This window comes from Vanellus vanellus (genome assembly GCF_965231255.1).
Source record: "Vanellus vanellus genome assembly, chromosome: 1".
Classification (NCBI taxonomy): domain Eukaryota; kingdom Metazoa; phylum Chordata; class Aves; order Charadriiformes; family Charadriidae; genus Vanellus; species Vanellus vanellus.
In genome coordinates, this window is record NC_138905.1 from 40,693,343 (window position 1) to 40,716,721 (window position 23,379).

Below are 23,379 nucleotides of genomic sequence, written 5' to 3' on the forward strand. Positions count from 1 at the left end.
AAAAATCTCTGTTTTGAAAAAAAAAAAAAAAAGTCAATTATCAATTAATAAAGATCTTCCTGGCTGACGAAAGCCAGCAGTTCCAAGAATGAAAAAACATAGGCAGATTCCTTTCTGCTACACAGAAGTATCTACTTTACAGCTGGGACTGGTAGGTTATAAGAACATACAGCTGAAAGAAGTATGGAAGAGCTGATACCTTCTTACAGATGAATTGCACAATGCTGTTTAGCCTTCAGTTTAAAAACATATAACATGCCTGCTCCTGATACGCATTTTTCGTTTAAGCTGTGCAGCTTATGAAGAAAACTAAACGACTTCAAGAAACACCTTCCCTTCACCAAAAAAATGCAGGAAAAGAAAAACTTTGAGGATCTGCGCAATTTGTGAAAGCTATGACTAGCTTTCGTGCAACTTTAGCATCCCACCGAATAAGACAGAAAATAACGCCCAAACTGCCAGCAGTGAGCTAATCCATTAAAGCACTGGGTTGCTGAATACCCCACTAACATTCTTTTAACGTTTTGTAAGTCAGATGACAAAAAAGTGCCTTAAGGAGGTCTTAGTGCATGTTACAACCTAATGCAGTCTTTCCTGTTTTCCACAAAGACTGACAGCAAACACAATAGCGTGATAATGGTTCAGCATGCAATTATCCCTGCTGAAGTGCACAGAAGGAAGCAGAAAGCAAATGAGGCCAACTAATGCAGATTCTCCAGATTCCTTTGTGCAAACAAAAGCCAGAATGACAGAGCTGCGGGCTATTAGGTCTATTTGCAAGGCTTGCTGCAGATACGTTATGCCCAGTATAATTACTTGAGAAAGGACTAAGATAATGGTGAGCATCACTCTCTTCTTAGAAGGTGGACTTGAGTCTAGAAACCAAATACTGTGAACACCTGGTGGTCGGTGTCATGATGTGAAGTGTAACGGGACACAACAGTGATTATAACAATCACACTAAGGATACTGACTGATGTCGCACACTGTTGTAATGTGTGACTAACATTTAGAGTTTGTTAGCAATTCAGCACTGTATTACAATAAGGTCTTAAAACTTCACTGTCTATCAGCACGGCACTTGTCCTCTGTTGTTCCAAGCATCAGACAAATACATGACCTGGAAACGGAGAGGGACACAGCTGATACCTTACTGGATTTTGAGATCTTACTCCCCCTTTGACAAGTCACTGCAGAGACATGATTTTCTTCTTATTCCTCCTCTGCCTGGCCCAGTGCCAATCCCTCTCTTAGGCTGGCAATAACAGATGTTAAGTGACAAAAAGTGACATCTGACTTTTTGTTATGTTTCATAGACAGTTAGCTTGGCTGTTTGCCCCAGCACTGGCTGACCTGCCACTTTATGGACTACTTCTTCTCCTCACTCATAACAAACTTTTTTGCCTTATTCTCACCCCATTTTCTAGCCTAATATACTTTCAAAAGTATTTTGACCACCTCTTCACAAGGCCTACAGAGGGGGTGAGCTCGGGGTACTTTTACCGAACAAGAGGAGCAGGATACAGGGAGCCCTCTGAATCACAGCACCAAGCTGTGTCTTTCTGCGTACCAGAAGGTAAATGGCCTTTGGAGTCAGACAGACTCAAGGCTGAGACCCCAGGTGTATTCAAAAAGCGGCTCCTTACTTACTTCCGTTAGTACAATATAGTATAACTACCTCTAGCTATAGATAGAACTGCATATACATAAATCTACATGTATCCCAGTGAAAATTAGGACATTACTGTATAGGCTGTAGTAGGAAGATAAAATTACCATTTTGAATAACTTCCAAACTAACTGTAGTATAACGTATCATGAAACACATGATGGAAGGCAGACGGTGCATGAGGAACAACGAACCACTTGCTTCAGATGCCCTGCCTGTTCTGTCGTAAGAACGTCCCCAGCCTCATCCACTCCTCTCCCCTCTTCTCCCTCCCAAATGAAGAATCACCATGAGAATGGTCTCCTAAAGGCAGTCCTAAATTTCTGGTCTCATGGATCACTTTCAGCTATCACAGTCTCTCACAGATTTCTACGCATTTTTATCAGACATTTAAATATAACTTTACAGACTGTTCACCATGGCCTTACTAGGCCAGTTAACTGGGTGGATGCTGTGGCAGCAGAAGCTGACACAGTATTTGCAAGACAGAAGAGTTCCTAACAAGGAGAACTGAAATAAGGAAGAGATTTTATGTTATATCAAGGCAAGGTATTCAACATCAGGGAAAACAGTAGTAAGACACTATGAAAAGACAATCAGTCAGTGGAGTGGACAGCTGGGGAAAGCTAGATTAGGTTGTTAGTGAAGAAAGATTATCAGAGCATCTCCTCTTTTGGGGATTTTCAGAAGGCCATTTAGCTTCTGATACGCAGAAAGACCACACAAAGCTTGGTGCTGTGACTCAGAGGGCTCTCTGTATCCTACTCATCTCATTCAGTAAAACTCTAGGACTTAGCCTTGAAAAAGAGGTCATCTTATATTACCAAAATACATGTATTTTCCACTTAAAGAAAAGTAAAAAGCAAATTCCACAGTCATTGTTCCATTTTTATGAAGATAAAAGAAAACTATATTAAATGTCTTTACAAAAATGTACCTACAGGCAAAATATTTTTTGGACTGAAAATGATTGGAAGGATCAGTAGACAGTAAATTATCCATGGCCCAGCAATGTGCCCTTGTCGCCAAAAAGGCCAATGGAATCCTGGGCTGCATAGGGAAGAGTGTGGCCAGTAGGTCAAGGGAGGTCATTCTCCCCCTCTACTCTGCACTGGTGAGGCCACAACTGGAATACTGTGTCCAGTTTTGGGCTCCCCAGTTCAAGAGGGACAGGGAACTGCTGGAGCGAGTCCAGCGAAGAGCAACTAAGATGATTAAGGGCTTGGAGCATCTCCCTTATGAGGAAAGGCTGAGAGAGCTGGGACTCTTTAGCCTGGAGAAGAGAAGGCTGAGGGGAGACCTTATTATGGCATACAAGTATCTAAAGGGTGGGTTGAAGGAGGATGGAGCCAGGCTCTTGTCAATGGTTCCCAGTGACAGGACGAGGGGCAATGGGCACAAGTTAGAACACAGGAAGTTCCGTTCAAATACACGGAAACAGTTCTTTACGGTGAGGGTGACAGAGCACTGGCACAGGCTGCCCAGGGAGGTTGTGGAGTCCCCTTCCCTGGAGATTTTCAAGACCCGCCTGGATGCAGTCCTGAGTAATGTGCTCTGGGCAATCCTGCTTTAGCAGGGGAGTTGGACTAGATGATCTCTAGAGGTCCCTTCCAACTCTGATGATTCTGTGATTCTGTGATTCTGTGATTGAATGCTGCCACCTTTTTATCAAGCTCTCCTCATCCAGTTCTTCTTATGACACATCAAAACAAGTCAGTAGAGGCAATTTCAGTGTTCAGAAGAAAGGATATTTTGTAGTCTGGTTCCCTTTGTTTGGCTGATCTTTACAAGGAAGAAGCAAATCTTGCATCAAAAGTAAGTCTTGTGTGGATACATGAAGGAGGAGAGAGTAGGACATCCTGTGTGTTACTAGAGGAACTTAGAGAGGACGTTCCATGTGGAAGCCATGACTTCACAGAAAGTACAAAGAATTAGAAAAATAGACATTTCCAGCAGAAAAGGTGGTTGGAACAATGAAATAAAATATAGGAAAAAATAAGGTAGATGAGTTCTGGGTCTCGACACTGGTAATTAAAGCTGATTCATCAGGAAGTGGAGAACTGATGGGGGAATAAACTTATATGTGTAAGGCCATGTCAGTAAGCGAGCAAGAGATGCAGCTTCTCTGCGTATGTAGTAAGAGCAAAGTTAGAGAAGAGGACATAGCAGTACTGGTGGGATGAATTTGACATAAGTGTAAAAGCAGTTCTGCTGTGGTTTCACAGCCTCATAGTTTTCAGCTACCCAAAGCCACCCAGAAGCAGCCCACCTACTTGAACCGTGCCTAGATTTGGAAAGGATTTCCACATCACTTCAGTATAAAATGTGTTGTTCTAGCTGGGATCAGCTCCACATTAAGATGGCACTAAATGTACATGTCTGTGTGCATTTATGAATATATATAACTATGTCAGCAGTCAGCGTGCAGTTGGTGCTTAAGCACCCACTATCATCAGTAGAAATCTTGTCACTACAGCCATTTGGGCTTAGGGAGATACTCAGCTCATCCTGAAGCAGACATCGAGGCTGTGTTCTACTGGTGGATTAAATGCATCTGGTACTGTTCTCTGGCAGTGAGAAAATGGAGAAAAAATGGCCCGTGTCAGTATTAAGCTCAAAACCAGGATTACCAGATCCACTCTGACTACTGGATATGGCCCCTGACCTATATTAACTCTCTAATCATACAGAAATTGTTTAGAAATGTGCTAGATAGCTTAACAGACTACCACTAGGCTGGACTTCCACTGCCTATACTGAAGCTTGAATACCCAGTTCACATGTGGATATCTACTTATAGATCCATACATTCATGTGCTTTACTCTTCCCTGAATCCTCTCTCAAAGCACCAGCACCCGAAGCTCTACCTTGTGCTCTTCAGTGTGCTCGAAGGTAGATGGCTGAAACACTGGTGACAAAATAGATGTAATGGTATGGCAGAGCTATAGCTCTGAGGCACTCAGCCTTAGACAAAACGCCATGGAAAAGGCAAAGAGAAGCTCTGCGTGGCTGTCTGTGAATCTTACGTCCTACTGACATTAGCTGAGCGAAATTCTAATTAAATCAACTCAGTTCAGTACCACTCATGTGAACCAAACAAAACTGACGAGATGCACTGAATTTTCAGGTACTGTATAGTGTTGTGACCTTTCTAAGCAACAGAAATAGAGACAGATTTTCACATTTATATAAGAAGGTGTATAGTAGTGGCGAGATGTGAAAGGGAAAATCTTGATGTATTGAGCAAGTTTATTACCTTTACATTTCTGAAACGCTTCACAGGATACAAGAGAAAAAAGCATCTGAGGAGCTTGGTCTAATCTTTGTACAACACACTTGTGTGCCTGAGAGAGACTTTGGACAGACCAAACTATATCAGGTTGCAAAGGATGAAGCTTTAGCACCCTTACAAAGTGACACTTTAGACCTAGTCTGAGCTGTAACCTTTACAAGTCCTTCTGCTTTACACTCAAGTTCAGCCCTAACTATATATATGTAGGTATGTATGTTTGGGTTTTTTAACAAGCGTGTTAGACAGCAACATTTTTAATCATAAGTGGTTATCTACAGACCATTTGTGCTGCCTTAACCTTGGTGGTGCTCACATTCAGTATTGGAAAGACTTGGAATAAACACAACTAAACATTTGGAGAACTTGTTCATTTCACTACTAACTCTCGAATATGTTTGATGAGTGCACAGCTTCTGAGATCTGAAATAAACCCATACAAACAGAAAACTCTCAAGTATTACAAAAAAATTATGTAATTCCATATGTTAATGAAGCAATTTTCGATGAGTTGGTCTCACGTCATTTAGAGAGATAGCTAAACAGAGCATATGGTTAAGCACTAAGGCATTTATAGAACAGTCAAAATGCTTCTAAGAGCTCTGGATTGTCCTCACTTCCCTCAACAAACAATGTGCACTGAACACACACACACACAAAGACAGGAACTTAATACTGGGTAACATGATGGAAAGCCTTCAGCTACATAAAACTCACTCCCAGAAAATAAATCTTTCCTTTTCCTACCTTAGGCAAACAAGCACTACAATTTCCCCGGGTTCAGTAAAATTACTTCTTAACATGCGTTCTTTATTGATAGTCACAAAACATCACTTTTTGACACAATACCTGCAGAATTCTTGGCTTTATAGCACTCTGCTGCGCACTGGCAACATTTTGCTTGTCAGATGGTCTAGTCCTTAGCACAAAACGTAACCTTGTAATAGCTCTACATTAGGCATCCATTCACCCTACCTTTCCACCTCGATCATGAAGAAAATGGACTTCAAGTCACCGAAATTAGATTGAATTCAGTTTCCTCCTCTCTGCAGAGCCACAAGAGCGTTGATTTATTTAAAAAAATAACCCCTGTTGCTGGCTTTCATACTAAATCACAATGTGCACTAGTCACGTAACTGGATTACAGGAAGCATTAACACTAGCAATTGCCCTTTCAAGTTGAGCAACCAACAACGTTGCTAAAGGCTGGAACAAAAAGGGTCAGCCAGGGCAAAACAACAAATGTTGCCGCTTGCCCTATATGATAAAAACTGAAAAGCAGCAACAAGCAGTAAGTGCTAGTTCGAAACAAAGAAGGAGCTATATACGTGCATTCAAAAACAAATTGGCAATGACAGTAACATTACAATTTATTTAAGGTGAAATTCAAGAGGGGGAAACAAAACATTGAAGTGCAGAGACCTGGAAAGAGCAGGGCTGCGCTTGGATTATGGCAACCACCCTGCTGTGGGACAGCTGTCCTTTGGAGGAAGACACCTCCAAAATTTCTTATTGTGGGATTAGTCCAGTGAGACGTCCTACTCTCAGCACTTCAGCTTTGAAACATGTGCTTTCCCAAAGGCTTTTTCTGAAAGGATGACATTAAAAACAAACCAAAAATACTGTCCTTCAACAAACCCAGAGATAGCTGAAGATCCCAAGCAACAAACAGCTTTCATGTCATGATTAGCTCATGCTGTTATGCCCCCCCTTAAAGCACATATGGTTCTCAGCCAGAACAGAAGGCTTCAGAGCAGCAGCTCCATCCTAGAAATGCAGTAGCAAAGCTTCAGACCGAGGTCACTTAATGAGAACTTAATGTAGATTTAATAGACCTTTTTTATGTGACTGCCAATTGAAAATCTGCCTCGTTTAGCTTTTAATGCAGGCACAGAGCCAGTCAGCTAAAATCAGGGTAGCCCCAGAATATCTTGCAGGATTCTTCCATTGCAGGTTGAGGACTGCGGGTCTCCAAAAGTTTGCAAAGCTCTACTAAAATAACAGGCTATAGGTAATAGCATCATCTAATGAAAAAATGAGGGCCCGTGCATATTCTCTGTTCCTTGCACTAACAGAAAGGTTTCATCTTCACAGGAATTGAAATAATGCTTAATGTGGAAAAAAGAGAGCAGGTACCGTTACTACGGAGTTGACCCTGCCGGTTTAGGCTGGCTTGGGGCATGGATGCATCCCACTTGCTTGGCATCTCCTCCTCCTATTCAGTACTGGGACTTTGTGTACAGTTGGCATGTCCGTGCTGAAGCATGGCTGTCCATACCTTATTTTGCTCTGATACAAACACTTGCATACAACCAAATCCAGTCCACCGACTGTGCTAGCCATCTAATCTCAGATTAGGAGGTCTTGTTCATGTGGGATGTAACAAGTCCAGAGCACAGCTTTTTGGAGCCTGGTTCTCTGACAGTATTTTTTAACTATTAGAACTTTAATGTTAGGCTAATAAAATCACTACCTTTTTTTCCCTGATTATTCCTTCCTGCATCACTAGCCTTTATTGCATTTGGTGCATTCATGAGGGCAGATCTACAGAGGTACCAACAGTACAAGGAACTCGTACGTGATTCTGAAACACTTTGTGTGCTAACATGCCCCAGTGTTGTGCGCTCTATCTTCTTTCCTTGTTTGTAAAGGCCATTCGCTTTTAATCTAGCATCTTCTGCACAGAGCAATTTACAGAATTAGGCAAATAGCCGCTGATTGTAATTAGTCACATTGTTTCAGTTTAATCTTTATTAGTTCACTCTAATGAGTGCACGAGCCATTATGAACGGTTGTTCTTCCCTCCAGAAAGGAGAAGGATGAACCCAATGCTCTTCTTCATAATCAAGCAGGGCTACCTATGCACCAGGGTGAGGCAGAGCAGCGTCTGCGCAGAGCGCACGCAGACCATGCTGTGCACGCCACAGACGACAGCTCTACTGGCAGTGTGCTGCTCCCCTGGCATGAAGGGTGAGGATGCAGCAGGGTGGCATCAGTATACCATCCCACTGACACGCCTTCAGCTGCCGGAGGGAGCGCTGCCATCATTTTTCTGAAAATGGGATAGATCACACACCTAGTTAACTGAAAGAGGAGGGCCCCAGACCATACATCCCAGAAGGAGCACATATGGCTTACACCAACAAAAATGTTGTCCTTATTCTCTGCAAGAAGCAGGCTTGTTTTCAGACAGCTACGTAAGCATAGTGGTGGATTCACTGGAGAAATAGAAGTGAATGAATCCTTTGCGTCAGCCTTTTAAAATCTCCCTCCCTCTGTTGAATTGTTCCCTAAAGTACATTTTCTTGTGCCCTATGCAGAACAAGCTTAAAATCCATCCAGCAGAAGCAGTGCAAATACCAATCAAGACAAGAGGATTAAAGGCATTTGAGGCAAGTTCTTTACCTACAGAGAGGCTATATTCTGCACCGGTTCATCAGATTGCTTGTTGATCATGATGATGCTATATGAATACGAGTTCTGCTAAAGTGAAGAGCTTCAAGATGTGTGGCCATTATTTAGATTTAGCTGATCAGCGAGGAAATGGAATATGAACTTTGGATACCGCAAATTACAATCTATATCTATATTTATTTACAGGCATATATATTCACAAAACAACTCCAGGACTCAGAAGAAAAGGCACTTACCACAACAATCACATTTGTTGCAGGAACAGGAAGATTTTCTACTTCCAAATCTTGACCAGTCATAGCTAACAGATTGAGGGATGGGTCGTAGGCAGGTCTGGGGAAGGTTGATTTAACAATTATTGCAGGGTGCAGCTTGCTTATTTTCGTGTGGGAAGAAGCATGGAAATTTTGTTTGGAATTCTTATAACTGTCTGTATCCAGACTTTTCTCCACACTCTGCACATGGTGATAAATAAACACAGGTTTCCCACTCTTTCGCTGATGAATTGCCAAAAAGTGGTCATTGTCTCCAGAAAAGCAGCCTGCAGAAAGAGAAGAATAAGTTTAGAACGTCTCTCTTGGATATGCTGTAGACGGTGCTGGAAATCTGATGAGATTTTTTGGGTTCGGCAAGATTTGGAAAAAATATTTGTGAAAGACAAAAATTGCCTTAAAATAACACAACGCAATTTCTATAGCAATAGCTTAACAACACTAGAGAGAGTCTACTAAGTATGTGAAGTGTATCACATTCTTAAACTCATTTTTACAGGGCTTTAAAAAATGTTACTTATACTTCCAGCCAGGATTACATTTCAAAAATGATGTGCAAGAGCAGGGCACATGCTGAGCCAAGTCCAACTTTTTATATCGGTATCAACTCCAATTGGAAAACATAGGCAGTCCACTTTTTGATTTATTTAATCAACCAAATAATACCAGAGATGAGAATTGCTTTGATCATCTTTTACGCACAGGGACTTGAGGAGAAAAGGCCACGAACCAGAACCAAAAATCAGACTTTAACATGTAAGAATGAGAAGAAAGGTAAAGCTTAGATGCCTGAGTCCATAATCATAATTCTGCATTCCCTGTTCAGCTGCCATTAACTGCTTAGATCAGCAGGTCTTACAGTCACTTGTGCCATCTCCTGTTATGACCCAGCCTACAGCCAAGCATTGCCTGGCCAGCCAATGGACCACCTGCCTCTCGGTAGAGAAGATATAGGTGCGTGGATTTAGCCATACATTGCATACCTTGGTGTTGGGCACAAGAACTCTTTTAATTACATGTTTTTAATCACCTATGTATTAGTGAAAAATAAACTTTCTGTTGATAGTTGAAATACTTCCTAATAATGCCTTTATAAAAGCAATCGGAACTAAAGTTTTATTTGATTTTTTTTTTTTTTTTTAACGGATGAAATCTAGTGACTCTTCTGTTCCTTTGTGAAGAATAGAACAGCTACAACACCCCATTTTCAGCTCCCAGTCTGGAAGTCAGGCTGTCCCTCTGAGCAGAAAAATAGGCAAGGATCAGCTCCTTTAGACATAAAAAGTAACTGAAGCTGCATTAGTCACCTCCTGGAAGAGCACTCTAGGAAACCCACTGTGGTACAAAAGGGACTTTGTGTTCTAAAAGAAGTGAACCCGGAGAGCTCGCTCTGATCAGCCTGGAATTTCCTCTTCAGAAGCCGTTGGAGTTAATGGCAATGTTGCATTTGTGCACTGATCTGTATTTTAAAAAAAATATTTAAAAAAATCAATGTTATTTTAATTCTCATAATGAGCTGTGAAGAGCAGCTCAGAACCAACAACATGTTTCAATTCAGGTTGAACAAGAAATAATTTTGTTCTATTCAGACTGATTTTTGCCTCTGATTTTTTTTTGCTTCTGTAAGCAAATCAAAATAATCAGTCATTTGCACAGCTCTACCCAGTGCCCTTAGGAGATCTCAGTGTAGGTAATTACATTCTGTTGACCTAATTTCCTCATGAAATTTTGGTTAGGAAAATCAAGGACAATACCTTATCTGTGCTATAGTATTGCTATGCATCATTGGGAAATGCATTCTCTGCCAAAAGCGGGTCCACGTCAGTAGGCAGTGAAGCAATTCATAACATACATGAGCAGAAAATCAATAGGAAGATGACAGAACAGAGAATCCTGCATTTTGCAGTACACTTAGAAATCCTCCTAGTATAAAGTATGATTCTAAACCTAAAGTTACTCTTTTAAATGGTAAAAACAAACACTAACAATTTCCTAGATGACCACTGAGGTCACATGTGTACAGCTGTTGTCAGGTTTGGATTGGGAAGACGACAGCAGGGAACAAAAAAAAGAGAAACTGCAGAGTATAGTCTTAGAGATAGCTGAATTTCAAAGCTTGTTAAGCTTGCTGGGATCTCATTAAGCTTTGTGGGGGCTGGCTTCATTGATAAAATCCCGAGGGCTGGTCTTACCTAGCAATTGAGAGAGTTGAGTGAACGGCAAAATAAAAACAAGGAAACATCAGGACTTTCATAGTCACCTACTTCTCATAGTCATCTCTTCGTTGAATTATTTTCATGTATCCTTCATAGACAACCAGTATTCCAAAACTGATCATAGATAATATACAGGAATGTAATTAAAAACATATTTGGTGTCTGTGGTTCCTCGTTGCTTCCTTCATTCCTACTCCTTTGTTTCTGAGGGAATCAAACCCACTGTTCTTCTCCTGGAATCCTTTATGTTGCATTTCTTATCCACTTTACTATTTCAAACTCCCCTTTTATTTCATTTATTTTTACAGAAAGAAGCAGAAAAAATAAAATTAAGTATGAGCCCAAATTCTTCACTGAATAATATTAAGGTAAACCCCAAGTATGACTTCAGAGTTAATCTTGACAGAATCCAGAGTAACACAGAAAAACTTGAACAGTTGTCTTATTTTTGATAAAACAATAGTTAAAAGAACTCCCCGAAAAGCTTGCCTGCTGATGAATCTCAGTACTTTTTAACTACAGTATCTCCATTTCCCACTAAATCCCAGCAGGCTTGCTTCCATTACAATGCTAAAAATCATGACAGTAACACAGGTCCCTGCAGCGGATTCAGTACATGGCCCAATGCAGCAGATTTTCAAGATGGACAACAGAATTTACTTTGGTAATGGCCCACCCTGTAGAAATGAGAAATTAACAAGTCTAATGACACAACATACTCTTTGCACTCACACAAATCTATTTTTACCCGGTGACAGCGCAGAAGTTCAAATACGTTCCAAGAAAATGACTCGGCTGAACTTGGCTTTCTGGGAAGTTCACATAGTCCCAGTAGCTTAAGTAGGTTACGTGTATTTACAGTGCCCCATATGAAAAACTTCATTGATTTTAGCAGACTGTGCCTAAGGCCCTAACCGTGATCCCACACTGCTACGGATGCCTCAGGTGACCCTAACAAGTAAGCCACCCTTGATACTACAGGGGAACCTAAAGATTCCTCTCAATCTGATGAAGGAGAAAAATATTCCTTCTTCACACCCCCAAGCATCAGCTCTGAAACAACCAGTGTGCACCAATGAGACGCTCCAAGTCAGTCGTTAGAAACACCAGCACTTCTACTACACATCACCTTTAAATATTGCCAGTCTCAAACCTTTAAGAGAGAGAAGACTGGGACTCCTGTATCAAGTTCTGTACCTATACAGAAAGAGCAAATACTCCTTTGTGATCCCCAGGGAAACCATCAGAAGCTATGAAGTACTGAAGTACCACAGTATGATAGCAAAAAGGGATTTTGGTGTCTTTTAAGCTTCAGATATCCCAACATACAGGGAAATTCAGAAAACAGGGCTTAGGACAAGGCTCGAAAAATAGAATTCCTAGAGGTATCTCTTCCATAAGGTTAGCAAACTTGATCCTTAAGTGAATTTTGATATTCTGCTCACACTACCCTGTTTGAACTCTACTTCAGAATGTAAAGTTATTCATGACTGACTTCTAATATTCACCCAGAGCTGATATCACCCTTTAATTAAGACAATTTTATTCCATCTCCTAAAATTCCCTCCTCTCAAGTGTATTTACAAAGAATTATAGTTTATTCTGCTTTGGCGTTGAGAACAGATGAGATGTTCAGAATGTGATTCCATGCTATTTCTTCTAATAAAAAAGATGCTGAATCTTCACCTGTTTCTCAGCTAAGAATAACTACTTTTATGTCAATGAAAAATTTTATTTCCTTATTTGTTCCAAAATGAGCCATAATCAGTGGCTACTTTCAGACCCACATCAGAACTTCTCAGCAGCAAGTTTGCTCCTGGAAGACAGCCTACCCTTCCTTCATCTAGATCATCTCATGCAATAACCATTCCTATTCCCTTTAGTAACGTATGCTGCACTGTGGCTTGATACTGGTATGACTTGATGATTCCTACTTCCAGTTATTCAGTCTGCACAATGTCATGATTGGTCACCACTCTTTTCTTAGGGTCTGGCTCCTGATGAATATTGTGATTTCTTCCTCTGTTCTTTCTTGACTTCTCCTTCTTCCTTGCAACTGCTCACATGCTGCTGCTTTTCCCTAGCTTTTTTTTAACAAGAAAGCCTGTTTTGATCTTGTTTCCATGGTCCTCCATTGTACCCCCCACCTTTAATTTAGCTTCTCCTCTACAACAGTATTCCCCCTCCTCAAAATCTCAGATTATCTTTAGTTACATTTCCAATCCCCAGAGCTTTGTTTCTAGAACCTCTACCAGCTGAAACACTTCCTCTGTTAAAAAAGTGCAACAAGAAGTTCCAGAGTGATGTAGAATGCATACTTTCTACATCTTGAACATCTTCACTGCTTGTGCTAATTTCAGTATTTCCACCATTGCCACCAGTTGCCATCTTTGTCTTCACCATCCTTCCTGGAAAGGAAAATTGGAAAAATCCTTACGAAACTCCCTATTATGCTGGTTCCAGCTGTTCTGCTTGCTGGTTCCAACTACATGTTCACTTGATTTTCTTAGTTGTCTGCAGAAATATAGAAGATTCTGTCTCAAATTAAAATGAAAAAAAATATCCAATCTACAGAAAAATTATGGATAAAGGGGTCAGTAGATGGCCATGTGAAATACCCGCATGGTCCCAGAATTTGGGAAGCACAAAAGTTTCTTGTGATAATAGATGGGTAAATCACAAGAATGCAAGACAGCACACGCTGCTGAGCCTGTCCTACACTACACATGTGCATTACATATGCAGAAATGAATGCCTATAATAAATAGTAAATCTGATGTGAAAGATGTTGTGGGCACTTTTGACTGTCCCAGTTGGCCTCTGCTTAAGAGAAAAATCCCAAGAATTCTCTAGACTGTCTTGACTCCCAGAATAGTCTCAGACAGTTGACATTTTATTTTAAAGCAATCTGCCAGAAAATTGTTAGACTCCCAATTCCCAAATACCTTCACTTTCTCTAAAACAGACAGATAAAAAACTTCAAGATAGTCAAGATCCATTAATAAGCCAGTAACATAGTAGCACAGTTTTCTCTTTTTAAAACATAAAAATATCACAGCTTCACAGATTTTTTATCTCACATCCTCTAGAGCCAGAAACCAGAACTTCATTCAACTGGAAAAGGAGAATCCCAGTGGGACATAACATTCTTTTGTAAACCTGATAGGGTCAAGATAATAGCGTCTAAACTCTTGATGTGTGTTCGGAAAAACAATTTGAGGTCATTGTCTCAAGTCTTATTATTTGTTTTAATTTGAACAAATTAGATGCATAATACGGTACGTTCCTGAACATTTCCATTTTCTGTAATGAGAGGTACACTGTATATTTGCTACTTGTAAGTGGTACAGTCACCCCAAATCCATCGACAGAACTGCTGTGCTACATCTGATTAGTAAGTAAAATGCTCAAGTCAATACAGAGACATAGTACATACATTTTAAAACTCACACTTAATAATCTAACTAGCACTATAACACTGAAGTCTCTTTATAGTTACAGATATCTTGGTATATTACACAGCTTGAGATTTTTATGCTAACAAGCTGGAAATTGGAGGAAAAAAGGCAGAAAATGTAGAGTCATTTCATAAGGGAAAAACATGCTGAAACTTGACTGATTGGTTTCAAAGATAAATTTAACTCAAATGCAATTTGAGTTTCAGTATTTAATGCTGTTGCTAAATAATTTCTCATTTTCAGTAAAAAGACTTCCTAAATTTTGGTAATTAAATTTTGCATCCTGAGATCCACATGCTCTTTTTTCTTTCTGTTTAGCTCACCGTTCTGAAAGATGCTCTTTGTCCCATACAACCTTCTTCACACCCTATAAACCAGCCTCAAACTTTGGACAGGCTCAGTCTTTATCATGTCTTGCCCAATGGTTCATCTCTTCTTGAACAGCGATCCAGAGACACTGAGTGAGCGGCAGCTCAATGTACTTACGTAGACCATCGATCAATCCTCTCCAATGATGCCAATGTTCCTACAGCTAGGAGATTCATTGGTTGCCTCCTTTTAGTCCATTGAGATGAAAACAGACTTGCACCCTGCAGAGCAGAGTTTGCAGTTCTCTCTTGTAGATGTTGGTCCAGAGGAAGGGAAAAAAAATATCTCTCTTAGCATCTGTACTAAAATTCTTAGTATCATGCTAGCCATTTATGAGCAGGGGTCTAAGTCTCAGGAGTCCCAATGACAAAGATACTAAGGGAACTGCTAACTACTAGTAATTTCTAGACATAGGATAAACACCACTATAGGTTTATAAAGACTTCTGTCTTCTCTGGGCTGTGAAGATTGTCCCTTCTGGTGCAGGCAAGAGGACCTTCCTTTGGCAGTCACTTACAAAATCTATCACTTTATGCCTGTTTCATCTATCTTACTGGGGAAAAAAAAAACCACCCAAAACATATCAAGAGGAGTCAACGTATCTGGTGGGGAAAAAAATATGTTTTAAGTGATGTTGAAAGCACAAATGAAAACAAAAGCTGTCTGGGGGCAATATGCCTTGCTTCTGTACCATCTAGTCAACAATGTGTCTTACAGTCAGAGAAGTAGTATGTCAATCAAATCTAAATCTCATTAGGATAAGCTACGCAGTTTTAGCCAAACACAACCTACTGTTCAACTTTAGCAAGGTAGGCCAAACATTATTACCAACAAAATGCAGTTAAACAGTGGCTAAAATATGACTTCACCATTAGCTGGACAACAGGACGTACTTTCAAAAGTGCTTTTGTGAGGCAAACCCAAAAAGGAAAAAATATGAATCCATTTTCTGGTTTGGTAGCACTTGCATGAAGCAACACATTAGAAGTTTTGGAACTGACAAAAGAATTCACCTGGAAAAATACTTTCCCACATACAACAGTCCTTGTAGCAGAGGGACATGCAGGCTGTGACTGTTTCCATCATTCAGAGAATAATGCCAAAACACAAAGCTTGATCAGATCCTTCCTTCAAACCACAGCTTCCTCTTAAGACTCTTACAATACAAATGAAGCTATTCCCTACCCAAAGTAGGCTGCTAGACCTAACACGCTTCTCAGGCATGCTTCTGCATAGCTTCTCACAGCCTCCTTCAGCTATAAGAATTTCTCAGCCCTGTTACATTCACTCTTGTCCATGAAAAAAGATGAAGCACACCTTATACATGTAAGTAAAGCTGAGAGTTTATTGTTAGCATAACGAAAATCTTAACAATCTAATTCAAGAAGCATCATTAGTCTAGATCTAATTTTTATAGAAAAACAAAAAAGAATAATACAAAAAAAAGTCACAATAATAGCAATAATATAGTTAAACTTGGCTATCTCTTTCCCTGGTGTTATGCTCATCCCTCCACTGCTTCTCTGGCCCTGGTCGGTGGTTTCACACTGGTATTGGCAATGGGGGAATATTAGGAGGAGTTGTCAGCATCTGGAGTCCTTTACCGGGAGGAATATGATGTTCGTGCTGATGGATTCTTCTTCCTCCTTTCTTCTTCGGGTCATATATATATTTGTTTGGTAACACGTATTTACACCTTTCTCTTTCTTCAATTGGTCTGCAGCTCCAGGGTACATCTGAATTTACTATAAATGGTGCCGTCGACGTATGTTAGATACTATTTCTTTGTTATCCCCTAAAACCAGTTTTCTCAAGCTCCAGGTCTGCATTTTTAGCTATTACTGATCTGTTTACAGAATGGGGTCTTCCAGGGCCAAGCCTGTGCCCCAACTCATAGCACCCCACACCTCCACTCTACGCCACATCCCGTGCCTCCACTCTCAGTGTCTCTGCTGTTCTACCTGGCCTGTGTTACTGCTATCTGTATAAAACTAGAGTTGCACCACACAAAGATAAATAAAACAGATGTAGATGCTTTGTCAATTAGAGAAACTGCTGGCAGAGCTAAACCAAGTAAAACAGGCAGGTCAAGGCAAGTTCAGGCAGAGCAGGCCTGACAAGCCCCAGTCATGAGGCCTTGCAAACTCAGTACAAAGCTTATGGCCTTGTTATTAGCAAAAGCAGCACCATATTACAGGGCTACAAGGTCACAGTACTTCAGAGGAAGGGTTCTGCGCTTTCCGAGCTAGGTTCAGTAACCAAAAAGCCAGGCCTTTTGCAGCAGAGGAACAGTACCCATGGCACATCAAAATTCAGAGCAAGTAACCCGCACCAGATCTAAGCAAGCACAAACCAGGACAATTGTAAAAATTTGGAAAAAATATTTTGATTTGCCCTTAACCAAAATGCTCAGAACTTTTGACCAAACCAAAAAATTCTGACAAAATCAATTCGTACAAAATGTGTGTATGTATGTGTGCAATACAAAAGTATGTATGTATGTATGACCTGCAAATGATAATGGTAATTTTTCTTTGTGTGTTTGTGTGTGTGAGAGCGAGGGAGCACATGCACACACATGTGAGAGAGTGTGATAGTACCCCTGAGAGAGGGAGGGAGTACACACAGGAGAGGGAGGGGGAGAGAGAGATGATTGCAAAGAATTCTTCCCCTTTTCTAATAAGCAATCTGCTGAAAATAGAAACAACTGCAAATTCATTTTTGCTGAATTCGTCCTTTTCAGTAGGAAAAAAAATGCTCTGGCCAAAAATATCCACAGCTACAGTGAATTTGAATTAAGCACATAAGTGGTATCTTTTTCAAAAAGACACTTTGCATCTCGTTTTATGGGCCTGTTGCCTGATATGTCAATAATGAAACTGGATACCACAGACCATTGATTTCACTAGGTCTACTCATGTGAATTGAGAGATGAGCCATTGGTCCCAAAGGCACTTAAGTATTCTGCCATACTTATGCCCTGGCACTAATATACTGCATAGTCTCACATCAGGCTTTTTTTTTCCAGAAGGTGTGAGAAAGTGCTGCATCAATGTGCTAATTTTGTGATTACTGTAATTTCCCAAATGAAGGTTATGGCTAAATTCTGCTCTGCATAACGTGGATGTAAATGTATAGTATCTCCATGCAATATATAGTATCTCCATGGAAATCCGTAGCTGGTATGAAGGGAAGTTAAGTTCAGTCTTAAAGTTTTGGCTGGGTTTTTTTTGCAGTAGCACTGCTCTAGGAAATCACACAGGATTTCTGAGCAGATCTTAAGCTTCTCCAAGTACTTAGTCCAAAGCCATGATGAAAATCCTACAGGACAACTGAGCTTTATAGAATGAGAGTCCTACCGCTCCTTCTAGTCCCCCACATCAAGCCTAATAACATCCCCATGGAGCGGGACCATCACCAAACATGGCCACCCACTGTTATCTCATTAGCCTCCTTCTAGAGAGACAGACTCCCCCAAGAGCCCAATTCATGTTTTTTCAGCAAGTCTCCTGCTTCACGCTCCAGAGAAGCTTGAACCAGCCTTTGCTGTCTAAGATGTTTCAGTCTTCTCATAATACAACAAATGAAATTAGGCAGGGATTCCAAGATCACAAACCTCAATAATGTTCTAATGGATGTACCAAACATAAATCTCTCGTAAAAGATGATGTCTCTCAAAATTATGAATAGCAAGAATTTCCACATCTAAAAACATGACGAGTCTCTTTTTCCAGCTAAATACTTCCTCAAAAATATGAAGATACTGAATTATAAAACTATTTCTCCCCAACGGAACCTTTAAAGGGACAGATGACTACCCTCTGATTATCCATGAGTCTGCTAATAAAAGGCACAAATGTCTATTCTAGTAAAAACACCCACTCATGGCCAGCAATATGTTTTCTAAAGAAGGTAATTATAAGTACAAGCTTCATTTAGATTATGTTAGTGTAATGAAGCAGAATCCCAATACATTTTTTAAAATCAATAGCTCCTTCACATTCACTCTAAATGTATTTAGAAGCCAGCATTATTCACTTATTAGTATGAGGTTACTGAAATGGATCTGACTGCCAATGCATTTTATGCAGATCTCACCTCAACCCTAGAAGTACAGTCCCAAGATTTTGTTATTTTTGTGACAGAGCTTGCGTATTTTTTAGAAAACAGGCCCTCCAACACTTAAGTAGAAGCCGCAGTCCACTCGAGTAATTTCCAACCATGAGAATACCACAAAGTGCATGTTTGACAAGGAAAGCCGAAATACTAGTTTCTGCTCAGCAGAACTTAGCAAAATCACCCTGTGGACTTCAGTAATAATTAACTGAGAACCAGTCTAGCATATTTATAAGTTTCTACACAGTGAATTCCACCCAATGGAGTGTTAGTTTGTGGTCAAAGAAATTTCGGTTTAGATATAAGCAATCCTCATGTTATTACAGCATTGCCCCAAGAAGAGAAGATGCCACTATTTCCTACTTTGAATTTTACCTGATTCAGGTGGTGGGCTTGGGGAACAGACCCATCAAGAGGTGGAGACAAGGATAAAATGAGGTAATAGAAGCCCTTAGCAAGCTAGTATAAGGCCTTTGCTCAAGAAACCATGGCTTAAATGACCTGACCAAATCTTCAGTTGTTAACTCTTTGCTTTTCCAGGACCAAGGTTTGTTCATCTTATTGCTGTCTTAAAGAGTAAGTTTTATTTCCAGTCTAGTTGATTTTCCTAGCTTGTTTCCCGTGACTTGATATTTAATTCATCATATATTTTAATTCTGTTCATGAAATTTGTTAAAAAATAAAATGAGGTGAAATAGTTAATTAGTTGAGTAATCTGGATGACGCAAATGGCTCTAATTACAAGTTAGTCTAATGCATCACTTTGTGTTTTTGCTACCACCTGCCATTCTTTAACAAGGAAAGAATGCTTCCTAGTTATCTTGGGAGACATTCGCTTTTTATTGCAAGAACATATATTAGATCATACCTACTAAAAGAGAGTATAACCTGCGCTGCCTTGCAGTCTCTCATGCAATGCATAATATAAGTTGAAGGTTCATGCTGACCTGTAATCAGTCGCTACAGATTTAGGTCTTCATCCAACAGCAAGCTCTATGTAGGTTGATTAGTTCACCTGCTGCACTCAGCAGAAGGGCCTAATTCTGTTTTCAGAGATGCACACACAAGTGTCTTTGATTTCAGCAAGCAATATATGGGTATACCAACAGCACAATGGGATATAATTTTCTGTTTACACAGCTGTCACGCTTTATTGGAATCAGCATCTGAATCAACTTAGTAAAATGGTACTTTTTTAAGCACATGAAAACTCCCAATCACATTTTTTATAGGAATATTTTCCATTTTTTGTGTGAATACATATGTGGCTACTGTAACACAACCATAGTAGAAATGTCTTTCCATAGCAAACCAGACTTGCAACACAACATGCATTACACCTCCGTTACAAAACCCCATTTAAACACATTACGGAATGATTTCTTTTCGCTCTAGCATTTGCTCAAGTAAATGTAGACTTATTTTTTCGCTAAAATCTATTATCACCAACTGATATCAAGGGATATTTTGTTAATGTCTGCTGACAGCTTTCCCTAGAAGCATGCCTCATGTATATTCAGCCTCAGAACAAAAAAGCAGAGCAGTTTCCATCACCTCACAAAAAAATTGACATTCAGGATATAATTTGTGACCTAGCACTGGTGGCAAGTGGAATACATTTTGTGATTCCATGTGAATCAAAGCTGCAGAATCACCATCAAGAATTCATAAGTTTAGGCTATACATAAAAGATGTCCATAGCCGTAACCTGCATAGACCAAATTTTCTACTTGCATCAGATGAAACAGAGAAATCTTAGCAGATTAAGCTTGCTATGTTATTTCATTGTTGTGACATCTTCAATGACTCCCAACGCAAGCAAGTTGTATGCAGCCCTGCCTTCGAGGAAGCACAGCTCTCATGCTCAATGGGAGTCGTGCCCAATATGCAAAGGTTGAATTCAGCTCCTGTCCATCCTCTCTGTCGCCTTCTCCGAAACAATTATTTTCCAAGATTGCCCAGGGAACAAAGTAACACCATGTAAACGTCTATTTTCCTCTCCTTTTCTCATTAATAGAGACTTTTTCATAATAAAGGTCAAGTTTTGTTTGCAAGCGTTCCCAGCTACTTAATGAAACAAGTAAAACTTAGTAAGGAAAGTAAATGGCTTACTGGCAGGATATAAACTCAGTTTCCATTAGTAGGATAGAAAAATGAAGTACATCAAAACTAAGCAAGTCCACTGTTAATAGAGGAAAAACTGAGATTAGAAGGCATGTTATGTCAAATAGAGGCTGTACACTAATTTTATACCGATGATCATTTTAATACATGTTGTAAAAGAACAATCTAAAAGCAGCTTAAGGCTTTTATTAAAATGGATCACAAAATGCTCCCTATCTTTCAGTCAATAATCTCTTGCACGCATGAATATCAGGCATAACAGCATGAGCTTCCTGACTATAGATATACAGGAAAGAAGCTCCTGAGATTTTATGAAGTGTAGCCTAATATTCCAGGGCAATAAAATACCAGTAACTGAGGCAAACCACTTCTCCTGATGATAGCAAACAAAAGAATGCAGTGCCGGCTTCCTGATGTCTCCATATAGACACCTATTTTCATAACACAGATTATTTGGGGGGTGGAGGGGCGTACATGTTCATGCACTGCTTCCACATTAAAAGAAACATGAAGTCCAATTATTACTTTTAATGATTCTGCAATAGCACAATGCAAATTAGATGCATCTTAAAAATCGCTCCCAAAAACAACATTCCCAGGGGCGAAAGAATCAGTACCTAGGTGGTGCATTTAATTGTTTTCCTTAATTAAACTTTAGTGAAGTCAAAAGCAGAGTGCAACAGCCATTTTCTACCTCAGAAGTAGCTAAGCTTGCCATATATGATAAAACAAAGAAACTCTTCAACTTTGCTATTTGGGAACTTAGTTCAGTTATACAGTCACCCTAGATTTTGTTTCCTTCCTAAGAGTATATATGCTTAAATCAGCACAGGAGAGAGAGGACTACGAACAAATAAGCAGTGTTTCATGGTTTAAGAGAAACCCGAGATTTACGCCAGAAATATAAGCCACGACTATGAGAACGAAACCGGTGGCAGAACTTCACACACGTACCAGGGCGCTCATCGCTCACCGCATTTCTGAATGAGGCACACGTTTTGCTAGCCAAGCAGAGAGAGGATTTATTACCACCGCTACAGCCCAAACGCCTGCTGTCGCAGCTGAAATTTCCCTTTCTAGAAATCCCGCTGCCGCGAGCAAATACAAGTAGCAACGCCTCCCCTTCCCCAATAAATAATAAATTAAAAAAAAAAAAGGGGGGGGGGAAGAAAAAGGGATGAAGAGGCACGATGTTCTCTCGCTGCCCCAGCCCCGGGCCAGCTCCGCGCCACCCGGGGCGAGAGAGCGGCCGCTGCGCGGGGCGGTGGGCGCGGAGCTCGGTCGCTGTCCGCGGTGCTGAAAGACGCTCGCTCCGCCCGCCCCGCTGCCCGCCGGCCGTTACCGAGAGCCCCCTTGCGCGGGGCCGGCCCGCCACAACAGGTGCCCCGCCGCCTTCCCCGTCCCCACCGTCCGGCCGCCCCCCCGCCCCGCTCACCTGCGGCGCGGAGGTGGAGCAGCAGGCACAGCGCCCGGAGGCAGGCGGCCGCCCGCCGCATGGTGCGAGCCGCGCTAAGGCGAGGCGAGGCGAGCCGAGCCGAGCCGAGCCGGGCAACCCCGCTCCACCGCGTCCCGCTCCACCGCCCCCCCGGCCCCCGCCAGTGAGCATGCCTGGGAGCGGGCTGCGCATGCGCAGCGCCGCGCGGGCGGGAGGGCGGTTGGGCGGTTGGGCGGGCGGTTGCCCTCAACTGCCTCCTCGGCGCGGGGTGAGACGAAGGGCCAGCCTGGGCGGCGGGGAGCGGTGGTGACTGGGCTGAGCTCACCCCGCTACCGCCGGGGGATGGAGTTGTGGAAGGGCAGCGGGGAGCCGAAGTGTCAGGGGATGAGAGGCAAAGGGAAAGATCTCTAGTTCTAGCGGGGGTGGTGGGGGTGGTGGTGGTGGTGGTGTTTCTCCCTCATCTCCCGGCCGAAGAGGTCGTCGGGGCCCGCTGCCACAGCAAAGCGGTGGGTTTTGCATCTCCCCAGTATTGTAGCGCTGACGAGGCTCATCCCAGAAGGTCTAGCGTGTCTGGGAGTACTTGGGCGATGCATGGTTTTGCGCGTGCAGCGATGGCAATCGTCCGCTTCAATATGCTGTGAAACACGTTGTGTTGTAAAATAAGCAGTTAGCAAAAACTGCCTGGTGGAAATCACAGCCGATACAGAAATAAACTAACACTTGCTTGGGATCTGCTGAACTCCAGGCAGCAGTTCAGACCAGACTGATGCAACACCTACTCAGGCACTGACACTTAGGAAATCTAATTACATGGGTATCAGAGACCCACATAAAGAGGCCAAACATGATCGTCTTTTACAGTTGAGTTTAATTGATCAAAAGAGTCACTGGAGGCTAACCTTGAGAGGGAGCGGCAGATGTGCCACTCGGCAAGTGATCCTTCGACAGCCTACAGCTGCATGTGACAAGCGGTGAACGCACACAGTCAGGTCTGCGGCTGAAATGATGTGACCTAA

General features: G+C 41.4%; 1 protein-coding gene across 1 annotated transcript in view; it reads right to left on the reverse strand.

Moving 5' to 3' along the window:
* Nucleotides 1–22,439, reverse strand: part of PTPRR (protein tyrosine phosphatase receptor type R) — a 154,507-nt gene extending 132,068 nt beyond the window's left edge. Inside the window, exons 1-2 of the mRNA XM_082487345.1 lie at nucleotides 22,364–22,439; nucleotides 8,610–8,914 (exon numbers count right to left, since the gene is read on the reverse strand). Coding sequence (XP_082343471.1) covers nucleotides 8,610–8,914; nucleotides 22,364–22,424 — 366 coding nt within the window. The 5' untranslated portion in view covers nucleotides 22,425–22,439. The remainder of the gene's footprint in view (nucleotides 1–8,609; nucleotides 8,915–22,363) is intronic.
* Nucleotides 22,440–23,379: the final 940 nt, after the last annotated feature.